Source organism: Somniosus microcephalus, chromosome 3 (assembly GCF_052327205.1).
Source record: "Somniosus microcephalus isolate GS21.2 chromosome 3, FLI_Smic_1.0, whole genome shotgun sequence".
Lineage (NCBI taxonomy): Eukaryota > Metazoa > Chordata > Chondrichthyes > Squaliformes > Somniosidae > Somniosus > Somniosus microcephalus.
Window position 1 is genome coordinate 293,735,294 of NC_140989.1, and position 14,678 is coordinate 293,749,971.

General features: G+C 41.9%; 1 protein-coding gene across 1 annotated transcript in view; it reads right to left on the minus strand.

Moving 5' to 3' along the window:
• Positions 1–13,392, minus strand: part of zranb2 (zinc finger, RAN-binding domain containing 2) — a 51,786-nt gene extending 38,394 nt beyond the window's left edge. Inside the window, exons 1-2 of the mRNA XM_085982784.1 lie at positions 13,082–13,392; positions 2,549–2,601 (exon numbers count right to left, since the gene is read on the minus strand). Of these exons, the coding sequence (XP_085838910.1) occupies positions 2,549–2,601; positions 13,082–13,152 (124 nt within the window). The 5' untranslated portion in view covers positions 13,153–13,392. The remainder of the gene's footprint in view (positions 1–2,548; positions 2,602–13,081) is intronic.
• Positions 13,393–14,678: the final 1,286 nt, after the last annotated feature.

A 14,678-nucleotide genomic window follows, 5' to 3' on the forward strand; every position in this document is an offset into this window, starting at 1 on the left:
GCTTATAAAGTTGCCAAAAAAAATGGTCAGCCTGAAGATTGGGATCTTTTCAGAAACCAGCAAAGGGGGACCAAGAAATTGATAAAGAAAGGGAAAATGGAATATGAGCACAAACTAGCAAAAAATATAAAAACCGCTTGTAAATGCTTCTATTAGGTACGTGAAAAGGAAAAGACTGGCGAATGTAAATGTAGGTCCTTTACAGTCAGAGATGGGAGAATTTATAATGGGGAATGAGGAAATGGCAGAGAAATTAAATAAATACTTTGTTTCTGTCTTCATGGAGGAAGACACAAATAACTTCCCAGAAATAAGAGAAAACCAAGGGTGTAGCGAGAATGAGGAACTTAAAGAAATTATTAGTAATAAAAACAGTACTAGCAAAATTAATGGGACTAAAAGTCGATAAATCTCAAGGACCGGATGACCTACATCCTTGGGTTTTGAAAGAGGTGGCCATTGGGATAGTGGACGCATTGGTTGTCAACTTCCAAAATTCTATAGATTCTGAAACGGTTCCTGCAGATTGGAGGATAGTAAATGTAACCCCGCTATTTAAGAAAGGAGGGAAGAGAGAAAACGGGGAACTACGGACCTGTTAGCCTCACATCAGTAGTTGGGAAAATGCTGGAATTGATTATAAAGGATGCAATAACTGGGCACTTAGAAACTAATAGTAAGATTGGGCAGAGTCAACATGGATTTATGAAAGAGAAATCCTGTTTGACAAACCTATTGGAGTTCTTTGAGGATGTAACTAGTGGAGTAGACAAAGGGGAACCTGTAGATGCGGTATATTTGGATTTTCAGAAGGCTTTCGATAAAGTCCCACACAAGAGGTTGGTGAATGAAATTAGGGCACATGGAATTGGGGGTAATATACTAGCATGGATTGAGAATTGGTTAACAGTCAGAAAACAAAGAGTAGGGATAAACGGGTCTTTTTCAGGATGGCAGGCTGTGACGAGTGGGCTACCGCAAGGATCGGTGCTTGGGCCCCAGCTATTCACAATCTACATCAATGATTTGGATGAGGGGACTAAATGTAACATTTCCAAATTTGCTGATGACACAAAGCTAGGTGGCAGTGTCAGTTGCGAAGAGGACGTGAAGAGGCTTCAAGGGGATCTCGACAGGCTCAGTGAGTGGGTGAGAACATGGCAGATGGATTATAATGTGGATAAATGTGAAGTTATCCACTTTGGTAGAAAAAGCAGAAAGGCAGAGTATTTCCTAAATGGTGAAAGATTGGGGAATGCAGATGCTCAAAGGGACCTGGGTGTCCTTGTACACGAGTCACTGAAAGTGAATGTGCAGGTGCAGCAAGCCATTAGGAAGGCAAATGGTATGCTGGCCTTCATTACAAGAGGATTTGAGTACAGGAGTAAAGAAGTCTTACTCCAATTATATAGGGCTTCATGAGACCACACCTGGAGTACTGTGTACAATTTTGGTCTCCTTACCCAAGGAAGGATATACTTGCCATAGAGGGATTGCAACGAAGGTTCACGAGATTGATTCCTGGGATGGCGAGACTGTTGCATGAGAAGAAATTGAGTAAACTAGGCCTGTATGCTCTTGAATTCAGAAGAATGAGAGGGGATCTCATTGAAGCATACAAAATTATTACAGGGCTTGATAGGGTGGATGCTGGGAGACTGTCTCCCTTTGGCTGGGGAGTCTAGAACCAGGGGCCACAGCCTCAGGATAAAGGGTAGGTCATTCAGGACTGAGATGAGAAGAAATTTCTTCAGAGGGTGGTGAATCTTTGGTATTCTCTACCCCAGAGGGCTGTGGAGGCTCAGTCATTGGGCATATTCAAAACAGAAGTCAATAGATTTCTGGCTAGTAAGGGCATCAAGGGATATGGCGATAGGGCCGGTGAATGGAATTGAGGCAGAAGATCAGCCATGATCTCATTGAATGGCGGAGCAGGCTCGAAGGGCCGAATGGCCTACTCCTGCTCCTATTTCTTATGTTATTATGTGAAGCTGTGGAATTAGTTTCCAGGGTTAATATTAGAGACAGAAATATTCAAGATTAGGTTGGATAGGTGGAGGAAGGAAAGAGGGCTGAAGGGATATTGGAACAGGGTGGGTAAGTGACATTAGAACAAATTGCTCACCTGGAGGGTGAACACCGACATGGACTGGCTGGGCCAAATGGCCTATTTCTGTGTTTAACTTATGTATTTCTATGCATGTATGTTAGCATTTCCTAAATCAGGTGATCAACATTAGCATTGGAGGGAAGCCCATGATAGAACACTTAGAGAGTCTGGAAATGCTCCTTTCTTGCGAGTATGGGATCAGGTTTGGTCATCGCGTCCTGTGGTAGAATAGCCAGCTAAAACTTACTGTTAAGGCTCACACATAGAAAATGACCACCTGAGCAAAGTACTGCAAGATGCCCAAGGTACTGTGTCCTGAAAAGCAATCAATAACTTCAGAAGGAGAGGGAATAAAAGTGCAAAGAAAAATGAAATAAATATTTTACTTAAATCCTAGCAATTAAGCCAGCAGCCTGGATAAAATCTAGCACCACTTACCTTTTCCACATCTGTTACAGTTTGCTCTTCTTGCAAAGTTGACATTTCCACATCTAAAAGACAGAAATGTAAAAGCTATGAGTGAATAGCTTTCTACCAAGATACATCTTACATAGAAACATAGAAGATAGGAGCAGGAGTAGGCAATTCGGCCCCTCGAGCCTGTTCTGCCATTTAATGAGATCATGGCCGATCATCCAAATTCAGTACCCTGTCCCTGCTTTCTCCCCATATCCCTTTAGCTTTAAGAAATATATCGAACTCCTTCTTGAATATACTTTAATGAGTTGGCCTCAACTGCCTTGTGTGGTAGAGAATTCCACAGGTTCACCACTCTCTGGGTGAAGAAACTCCTCCTCATCTCAGTCCTAAATGGCTTACCCCTTATCCTTAGACTGTGATCCCTGGTTCTAGACTCCCCCACCATCGGGAACAGCCTTCTTGCATCTAGTCTGTCTAATCCTGTTCGAATTTTATAAGTTTCAATGAGATCCCCTCTCATTCTTCTAAACTCTAGCGAATACAAGCCCAATCGACCCAATCTCTCCTCATACGTCATTCCTACCATCCCAGGTATCAGTCTGGTGAATCTTCGCTGCACTCCCTCCATGGCAAGAACATCCTTCCTCAGATAAAGGCGACCAAAACTGCACACAATCTTAACTCAGGAGTCAATATTGCTCATTTAAATAGGACTTCAGGTGGTTTCTATTTGGAAGTATATTACATTTCTTTCTCAGACTTTATCAGTACACAGAATGCTTCTCTATATCTATTTTTGATGGTTTCAGCTGTACAGAAAAACAATGTTTAAGAGTGCATATTTTCCAGTAACAAACATTCACTGATCTGGAGATATGGTAAGCAACTGTGGTCACTACAATATTACACCGTTTCCTCTTAATACACGGGGAAATGATAAGTGGCAACACTCCAGTAAACAGGAGTTTTGTGTTGAACTTAAAGCCCAAAACACATTCCCATTACAGGAAACTTTCGATTTACCGGCACCTAAATAACTGGAAATCTCGGTTAACTGGCAAAATTCAGGAGTAGGTTCAGGTAAGTTTTACTTCATATCGTACTTGCCTTCCTCGATCTGTTGCTGTGCAAGGGTGTGGCTGCAGCTGTTGCTAAGCTACAGAGACGCTTGGAACTTGTGACCATTATTTTGAACCTGTTGCTAAGCAACAGGGTTTGTTGCTTTATACAGAGCTCTCAGCTCTCCGTATCTTTTACTATAGCTTTCGGTTATCCGGAATTTTTGATGAACCGGCACCATGCCGGTCCCATTGGTGCTGGATAAAAAAAAGTTTCCTGTAATTCCAATGGACATCACTGACTTTGAAAAAGACTTCAACTGTCTCTCCACAACAGTGACGCTAAACGAACACCCACATTAGCATTCATTTAGCAATCAATTTGTTGAAGTTGTTCCCTCATTTCTTTCAGATGAATCCTTTTAAAGTTCTATACCCAGTTCCTGGTCTTTGTCTTTTCTTAAAATACATCACTTAATGTCTCTTAATCTCTCCTGCCTTCCATCCCATCACAGACCTTCCTTTTTGTTCTTTCCTGTCCTCCCCTCCCCCCTTTCCCTGCCCTTGCTTAAAAACCTGTTCGATCGCCAGCTTTTTCCAGTCCTGATGAAGGGTCACTGACCTGAAACATTAACTGTTTCTCTCTCCACAGACGCTGCCTGACCTGCTGAGTATTTCCAGCATTTTGTTTTTATTTCAGATTTCCAGCATCCACAGTATTTTGCTTTTGTATTAGCATTCATTTTACTGTGCAGATAAACGCAAATAAATTAGTGCCCACCCAGTTGCCTAGCACCAGAGTTTGCTACCTAGGCCTAGCAGTATTTGGAATGTATTGTTATAAGAAACAGTGTGATAAGAAATTTATACAACTGTAACTCTATGAAGAGGGAATATATTTCTTTCAGCTACTCAAAGATAGCAGAATTATGGCAGGAAATATAGATTTCAGGACAATCCTGTTGATGGAAATGTGAATGCCTGCTAATATTTAAAAAATACTTGTATCAATAGTAAACAAAAGCCCACTTAAAGTAATCTAACTTACTACCTTGAAATAATGTTTCCAATTAAAGTCTGTATACTATTCAATCTTAAATTTAAAAAACCCTATAGCATTGAGCAGCATAAAATGACAATTGATCCCCATTACAAGGACATTTGATTTTTGAGATATATGGAACAATGGTTTAGAACTTTACTTTTTCCTCAGTGCTGTAACAGTTGAATAAATCTCTCTGGCAGTTATCCTTTAGCAATGCAATATTAACAAGAAACACCACAATACAGGAAACTCTCATTTAAGCGGCACCTAAATATCCGGAATTCTCTATTAACCGGCAAAATTCATACTCCGAAAACACCTCAATAACCGGCAATGTTGCAGAGTTCGAGTCTCCTGCGGTGGCCGAGTTAGTCAGTGAGGGTAGTTCTCCAAACTGCCACTACTCGGCTTCTTGGCACTGTCAGAAGTCAGAACACCTCAGTAACAGGAGTCTGACTCTTAAAAATAGCCTCGGTAGATAACCCTCTCCATCATCCAGAATTTTTAATCAACCGGCACCATCCTGGTCCCATCGGTGCCAGATACCAAAAAGAGTTTCCTGTACTGACAAACTAGCCGATCAAAAGCATTTTTGGAATGTGTGTATTTTAAGACAAAGACCAGTAACTGGGTATAGAACTTTAAAAGGGCTAATCTGAAAGAAATGAGGGAACAACTTAAACAAATTGATTGGGGGGGGGGGGGAAAAGAGAGAGGACATTGTACAACAACATTTTAGTAGAGGAAAATGGATCATATTTAAAAGACACAAAGTTGAGCATACGAGATAAATACATACCCAATACCAGCAAACTTAAGTTAAACATGCATGACCCTAATGAATTAGTAAACGAATCAACAAAGTGAAATAAAAAGGAAAAATGACCTCCACAGATTTGGCAAGCAGAAAGGGGATGTGATTCACTGGGATGAGAACATACAAAAACACTTTAAAATGGCGATCAGATAGGTAAGGAGATACCTAGTAAAATACATAGCCAGACAGAAAACGTAACAGTAACAATTTATTTCAGTACTTAAACAGTAAAAGTTTAAATCTTGTGTTTAATTCTGCCCAGTCTCACCCTGCCCCACCTCCAACTTCCCCCAGCACTACAATATCCTAAAACTCACAGTTCCTGACTTTGGCCTATTGTGCATCCCCTTCTCCCTTGGCTCCACCATTGGCAGCCGTGCCTTTAACTGTCTCCGCCCCATACACAAATTCCTTCCGTAAACACCTCTGCCTCTCTTCCCTTTCCCCCCCCCCCCCTCCTTTAAAGACCCTCCTTAAAATCCACCTCTGACCAAGCTTCCTGTCACCCCTCAATATATCCTCCTTTATCTTGGCACATACATTTTCCTTATCCAGCTGAAGTATCTCAGGATGGTTTTCTACATTAAAGGCGCTATATAAAATGGAAGTTGTTGTTCTAGTTAACCTCAAAGCTGTGGTAATTCAGGGCAAATCTTAGGTATGGATAAGAAATTACCTGAAGGACAGAAAACAATAGATACTCATTAGAGGGGTTACACCTGGGTGTGGGAGTACTGAGTGAGGTGCCCCAGGTATTGGTGTTGGGACCATTACTGTTTCTAATTTATATAATGACTTAAGATGCTGAAGTCCAATGCAAATTGCTCAAGTTTGCAGATTATATTAAACTAGGAGCAGCGGAATCAGAGAAGGCAGGCCAAAAATTACAGTACAAGTTGGATAAAACACTCAAGTGGGCAGAACAATGGTAGATAAAACTTAGTACATACAAGTGTAAAGTACTGTACATAGGCAGTAAAAATGGACAATACTCACACCATGAACGGTGCTGAAATAGTGAAGAATGAAGCTGAAAGAGATCTAGGAGTCTTAGACACTCAACATGTCCAACCAGTACAGAGCAGCAATCAAAAAAAGTCAATAAAATGTTAAACTACACAGCCAAAATAGTAGAATACAACTCAGAAGAAGTCACAATTAAACTGGCAAGACCACATCTTCAGTACGGTCATCAAGACACAAAGGGGACATCTAATCAATGGCGGCAATGCAGAGAAAATCACAAGACTGATCTCTGGTGATAGATGCCTGAATTAGGAGAGATAGGAGAACTTTAACTTTTCAGCTTTTGAGAGGTGATCTTATAGAAGCATGCAAGACAGTAAACAGTATGGAAAGTACAAATTGGAAGCACTACTTGAGAGAGTAGAACGAGGGTCACACACATTCAAAATAAGTAAAAAGAGGTACATTTTGGATGGATATCAAGTTCTTCACAGAGATCAAGAGAATATTTGAGGCAAAATCCCTGGAGTGATTTAAGAATCAGCTGGATGCTGCACTTCACTGGGAGGGGTGACTTTAGGCTCATTCTAATGAATGAACAAGATTGCCCAAATGTTATCTTTTCCCTGTTTTTCTCCTTTGTACTTTCTCCCAATCTACACATTTCCTAGTGCCCAAAGTTCCAGGTGGCAGGAATGGCCTGATCAAATGCCAGATCTGATCCTCCCACTCCTGTAAGACAGCTCCTGGTCACCAGTTACCATCTGCAGGATCACATCCCTGCTTGGAATTCTAGCAGAGTGAAGGGAAATTGAGCTTGTATCTTAGTGCTCCAACATTTTGCACCACCTTAATATTACTCATTGAGAGCTGTAGTTTTGTTTTGTTTTTTTTTGTTTTTTTTTTTTAAATATTTCCCCCAAATATTTAGTTAATTTGGAAATTTTAAAAACAGGTAAAATCATTGGGGTGATGGGTGAAAGAAAGAGCAGAAATGTCTAATATTAGCAAGGAAACAGAAGAGAAAAAAACAAACTTAGTCGTACATCACATTTTGAACTGTGTAAGATATAACATTATTTACTCAAATGTATTTGAGTGTATGTAAAAGGCAACAAGTTTTACATAAGTAATCTTCAACACTGTTGGAATGTAGGACAGGAACAGCAAGCAAGGGTTTTTGGGAAGCCATAAATTGCAATTCCAGTTCAAATACAGCTTAAATAAAAATCTTTTTCATTTTTAAAATTTGAGGATGGAAAAACTTTAAAAAGACCTGACAAAAGAATGACTTGGGGGCAGGAAAAGAGAATAATTTTGGTTAAAATCTAGTGACTATCTGGTGGCTTTATAAATCTTTCAAGATGCCATCTTGAGGTATAACAGAATGTTCATACCCAAAGAGTATACGAGATACATAGCAAGTTTAATATACTAGTCAGTCAATCTCCTGTGGTGTTGCACACGGAGTCAAGGCCAAACGTAATCTTCAGTAACCTGCAGGGCCAGGGTTAGAAGACAGGGGCAATTGAACCAGGGTGTGCAGACATAATTCAGCCCCCATGTTAAGTCATAAATTCTGCCCTTATATTTTTATATAGTACTGGATTTGGGGGGGGGGGGGTGGGGGGATGGGTTTAAGGCAGCCCAGTTGTATCTCAGTGACAGATGGGGTGGGGTATAACGTTTCTCTTTAGCAGAGCAGTAGTGGCGAGAGGAGGCCCAATTTTTTTTACTCTACATGGAAGGAGAAAGAGACCAGAGTTTCATCCCCATGGTGGGTGGCTTAGCCCCTCCTGCCTTCACGAGAAGAAACTAAGAGATGACAGCTGCTAGGATACGGACGAGCAGTTTGTGCTCACGAATAGTCAGCAAGATGTTGCACTCACTTCATTCTCTGTTTACATCAGAGGACTTGAATATGCTTGCGCACCCAACTTTTGCCCACATTCATTTGCCGATTCTGTTGTCTGAGGCAATAAGGTGAATGGTTTGTTTTTGGTAAATGTAAGTGGAGGGAGAATAAATGTTTTATGAAGGTACTAGCTAATTTTAGGAGCGCCAAACTCAAAGACCAGTTTACAATGTGATAAGGTACATGTGGGGTGGCCCATTTAAAAACAAGTCTGCTACAGACTGCTTTTTGTGTTGCAGACTGCAACTTTGACTAAATTTGCTTTTGGGGCTTTCTAGGGATTTCTGTACTAATTTAACATTTTGAACAGATGGGCAGGTTTCAGAGGTCATTTGTGAAAATTTCTAAATGTCTTGTGGGTGGGGGGCGAAATAGTAATGCAGCCGGTCACATAACTTTAGGGAAAGTACCACTTTCTTAAATAGGTCATAAAACAGAAGAAAAAAGCTACCAACAAATGCAGGTTACATTTAGAGTGGAGGGTATGGGAAAATTGCTCCCTTCAGCAGCAGTCTTCCCTTCCCATCCATTCTCGCCACCCCCACAACCACTACCCCCAGCTCCCATCACATCCCATACCCATTAACTTTCCCTGCTTTACCATTCCTCCACTCTCCCCACCTCTTCCCCTTTGAGTTACCTGTTCAAATCCGGTTTCCTCTCTTCCACTTCATTATGTTGTCACACACCTCACCATAACCCTGTATTCACTTCTACTTACTCTTTAAAAAGGTGCCAAGAGGCCAGAGATACCCTCAATCTCAACCAGTTTCCCTCCTTCCACCAGTTATATCTGCTTTCCTCAAAATGGCATCATTTTCATTCAAAATTCTCAGATTAGACTAAAAGACCCTGGGGTCGATTTTCCTGGAGCCGTCAGGCACGGTTTCAGGCGTGTGGGGGGGGGGGGGGGGAATCCCGAATTCGGGGGTCCCGACACCATCCCCGCCCAAAACCCCACTCCACGCAAGTTTCAGAGGCGACAGGTACCCGCCCCACGCTGGGACCCGCCGACCCCAGGTGGGAAGGGATTAGTGCCAATTAACTGCCTGTTAACAGGCAGTTTTTAGCCTAATCCCTATTTTGAGGGGTGTCGTGTGGGATTCTCGACGGCTCCAAACCACGCCAGGTTAGAGCAGGCGGGCCGTCGGGTTGAAGAAGTTGGAGGGGTCGCGATGTCGGTGTTCAGGTGAGTGATGGGTGCATGAGTGCAAAGGTAAGTGTGTTTGGTGTGTCTAAAGTGTGTAAAGAACTTTTACTTACCTTAACAGCCTTTCTTCCTGTAGGCGTCGGGAGCGCATCACTCAGCCGGCACTTAAAGCTGAATGGCTGCGAGCTGTCAAAAGTGACAGCCTTCAGCTTTGAGTGCTGCTGAGAGTTCTAACTGAGTCTGTGCAGAAGGACTCATGTTAGAACTCAGACTGTCAGTGTTTGGCAGCTTCAAACAGCTGTGAAACACTGATATTTCATCTGTCAAGAACTCTTGACAGATGAAATTGCAGTCTGTGACGTCACCTGTTGCCAGGTGGCCCTTAATTGGCCTGCTGAGCCCACTGGGTGGGCTCATCAAGGGAAAATCGCGCGGATTAGCCGGATGTCGATGTAGGTGGGTCTAAAACCCGAAACTTATAGTCCCGCCTTCTTCGGGAAAATCGACCCCCGTGTCTGCCATTCCATTTGTCTTTTCTCACAGGTGTACACAATTAATATTGACCATTTCAGTCAACAAAAGACAAGGATATAGTTTGCTTCAAAAATGTAATAAAAAAGGTTTAACATTAAATGCAGATACACAATCTTTTGACCTGCATCTCCTTCAGATTAATACGCTTTCTACAAGTGTTGTTAGAACACAAAAAAAAACTACAACAGCTGTTCAATCAGAACAATAATTTTGCGCTCACACAAAGCCTTATTTAAAAAAAACTATATATTGCTTCAGTGTCCAACATTAGGGCAAATCTAAGCATGAATTTTACACATTTATCCTCCACCCAATCAACCCAAATTCTTAGTATGCCCCCAAACACGCAATACCCTATTATTTCCTCGATTACTCAATTTCCTTTCTCTACAACCATATCCCAAGTACCAATTACCCTCCAAAATCTTCAATATTTTCCTTCCTAATAGTCATTATTGGCACAACTCCTCACTTTCTAAAGCCAATATAATTATTCCCAAGCTTGTCTGCAACTGTCCCTAATAAACCAGAGCTTCTCACCTATCACAGCTAATGCCACAACAAATTCAGAACACTGGAAATACTTAATAATACACTTTCAATAAGATAATTGCAGAAATTATTCAGTTCTAAGCCTTTATACATATACAAAGATAGGCAGACTACTTGCAATTTGATTTCAGTTAGCAAATTTTGAATATTTAAGCTTCTACACAATTTTAACCAACATGTACAAAACATGCACTTTGAAATCCAGCACTATTTCCATACCAACACTTGCTATTACACATCTGTGGCAAGTTAAAAGTAACTACCCTTTTAAGAGTGGATAGGTAACACTTGGATTTGTTTACCACCAAAATTCTTGGAGTCCCAGTTGTATTGTTGTTACTTGCTTAATTACTTTTGCAGATACTCACCAATCATACACCATTATTTATAAAAGCTTGCCTGCAATAAAGGTGTATGTTGTGTCAATTTTTCATTGGTTCAGATACATCTAACTACCATTTTGTGCAACATTAAGCAGTGTGCATCACTGGCTATGGAAAAGAGTGGCAATTTCAGCTTAGTCAGCAAAAATGTTGTGGCATTAACCTATTGGCTAATAATTACTGGATACTCAAATCACATTTGACAAGGCAATCTGAAAAGGCTAATCAGATATACTCAGTTTTTTTAAAAATGGACTTGTAGATTCTCAAAATCTACAGAAAACTTATGAACAGAATTCAACATCATTTTTGCAAATGGATACAATATTCTGACTGAAATAATTCCTTAGTTACCTTTACAGTATACACAATCAATATGCTGCCCATTTCAGAGGCACTAATAATCACCTCAGTTATAATAGGACCTGCATTATTCTGATAAGACCACAAAATTAAACACACACTAACCTTCATCCCCTCTCCAAACACCACCCCCATATTCAGTCTATTTCTATATATATATATATATATATATATATATATATATATATATAGACTGAATATGGGGGTGGTGTATACACACACACACACACACACACACACACACACACACACACACACACACACACACACACACACACACACACACACACACACACACACACACACACACACACACACACACACACACACACACACACACACACACACACACACACACACACAAACACACACACACACAAACACACACACACAAACACACACACACACAAACACACACACACACACACAAACAAACACACACACACACACACACACAAACAAAAGGTTTCTCATTAAGAAAAATGAAACTGCCAAGTCAACTGGATTTTTAGTTTCTGCTTGCTGTCACATTCCAGATGGTGGTCTGTGTGCTTCCACAATGTAATGTGTAGTGGACATTACAGACACCACTCAATCACATCACATAGCTGGCACAATTAAACTTTCCCAATTAGTGAATAAAATGTAATTTCACAGTTTTTGTATTTTTCTTCACAAGTTTTTGCTTATAGGTGTACAAATAAAATGGAAAAAAACTCAAAAAAAGGTATGAACAACAGGAAAAGCCTGTGATTTGGGGTTGCCAAAGCACTTAATCCAAGGTGAACATTGCTGCAAAAAGGAGGAAACTGTAGGGTGAAGGATTGCCTACCAACACTCACTATTGAAGCCAACACAAATAAAGGTCACTAGGTGAAGTAGTGCACAGTGCCAGTGTCTGTGGTACTGTGCTTCAGCAAGGATTCAACTCAAGAACAAAATTGACTAAGAAAATAAACAGATCATAGAGTTGCATGTGTGTGTCATGTGTTCATGTACACTACTTTAAATCACATTCATGCTACAATCACCAAAACGTCCAAAAAAAATTCATTTCCAGAACAGTTGATGCCAACCTTTTTTTCCGTTACTGTTCCTTTCAATTTTGCCACCAATTTATAATAGGAAAGAAGTCAAAAATCATACATTTCGTTGCCAACTTGTGCGTTATTCGCTACTGTAAATGAGGTGCAAGAGCCAGGCGCTGTAACAACCCCACAGTTTGCACAATATCAAACACGGCGAATGAAAACAACACCGTGGTTGGGGCGATAAGTACAGCTCGGATTTGCAGGCAGACAGACACACACACATCGAAAAGGCTAGGCCCGGAATTTTAGAATAAATTAAAAAATAGCAACGAGGCCGCAGCACTTGCAAGAGTTGGAGACGCAAGGTGCAGGGATGCGCATGGGCATGGCAGAGGGGGGCAGAGTGACATCAAAAGGTGAGCACTGAAGATGCAAGAGAGATCCGGTTAGAAATTTAAAAAAAATTGTACAATTTAAAGTAGTAAAACGTTCTAAAAATTTAAAAATGTTTTTAAAAAAAACTAAAATAATTACTTAATGTCCACTTTAAATGAGGAAACTTGTGTTTGCCGAGAGGCGGCTGCTGCTGATTGATGGCGCGGACAGACAGGCGGGCGGGCCCGATCCCACGTTACTGACTCCGCCTGGTGCTCGCACTATTCCAACACCCGGCCCGCCTCCCCCTCACGGCGCACTCACGGTATTTAGCATCATCATTATTATTACTCTTTTCTTACTTTTTATCGGGACAAATCCAGTCCCCGTCGCTGACGCGAAAGGTCTTCGCCGACATCTTTTCCGCTTCCATCGAAGAGGCTGCGGCCGGCTCGTTACACAGAGTGAGAAACCTTCTCCGGGCACACCCAGTCCAACTCGCTGCGCACCCCTCCGCCCTGATCCTCTACTGCTCAAGAAAGTGGGACATTCTGGTCCTCCCGAATTTACCGCTCCTCTGTTTTTGTCCACAAATATTTACAGGTTTGTGGCAAATGCAAGAACGGCCCTGTGGCTGCAGTCCGCAAAGCCTGCCGGGATACTGGATGATCTCCGCTCCCAGTATTTGATTGGCTGCGCCGCCCACAGCCGACTCCAGCCGCAACTGCTGGGAATGGCTATGTTCAAAGAGACAGGGATTCTCAAAGGCAGCTGGTCAGCTTTGCATTCATCAAAATAGGCAATGTGCTTTATCAGCCGTTGTGTTTTTTAAAAGTAGGTGCAATATTTTTCTGCTTTTGAAATCACAGAATGATATCACTCGGTTGTATGCTTATTATAAGCTTATAAGGGAGTTTAGAAGAATGAGAGGGAATCTCATTGAAACTTATAAAATTCTAACAGGACTAGACAGACTAGATGCAGGAAGGATGTTCCCGATGGCCAGGGGGGTCCAGAACCAGGGGGTCACAGTCTACGGATAAGGGGTAAGCCATTTAGGACAGAGATGAGGAGGAATTTCTTCACCCAGAGAGTGGTGAACCTGTGGAATTCTCTACCACAGAAGGCAGTGGAGGCCAATTCATTAAATATATTCAAGAAGGAGTTAGATATATTTCTTGAGGCTAAAGGGATCAAGGGATATGGGGAGAAGGCAGGGACAGGGTACTGAATTTGGATGATCAGCCATGATCTCATTGAATGGCAGAGCGGGCTCGAGGGGCTGAATGGCCTACTCCTGCTCCTATCTTCTATGTTTCTATAAGTTCATAATCACAGAATCACAGAAATCACAGAAACCCCACAATGCAGATAGAGGCCATTTCGGCCCATCGAGCCTGCACCGACACATATCCCACCCGATCCCCGCAACCCCTACACCAACACACATCCCACCTTATCCCCGTAACCCTACGTATTTAATCCCCCTAACACTAAGGGTCAATTTATCATAGCCAATCAACCTAACCCGCACATCTTTGGACTGTGGGAGGAAACCGGAGCACCCGGAGGAAACCCACGCAAACACGGGGAGAATGTGCAAACTCCACACAGACAATCACCCGAGGCCTTGAACTTTTTCTTGGGCTGGAATTTTGCCTACCTAGGCGGGTCTGGTGCAGGCAGTGACCATGGCGGGTTGCAACCCCACTGCTGGTTCCATCCCGCTGCTGAAAATCCCTTAATAGGGCTTATTAAGCCTGCCCTGCGCGTATCCCGGTCCAATTAAATGGTGCGGGTCAATGATGTCTTTTCAGCCAGGATCTTTAAAGGGGCCATGGCCACATTGGATTTGAATGTCAATGTAACATAGTGCACTACAGCATTGGAGTGCTGCAAATACTGACAATGACTGCACAGAATCAGAGGGTTGCACCCAGGTTCTCCGATGGCTCCCTC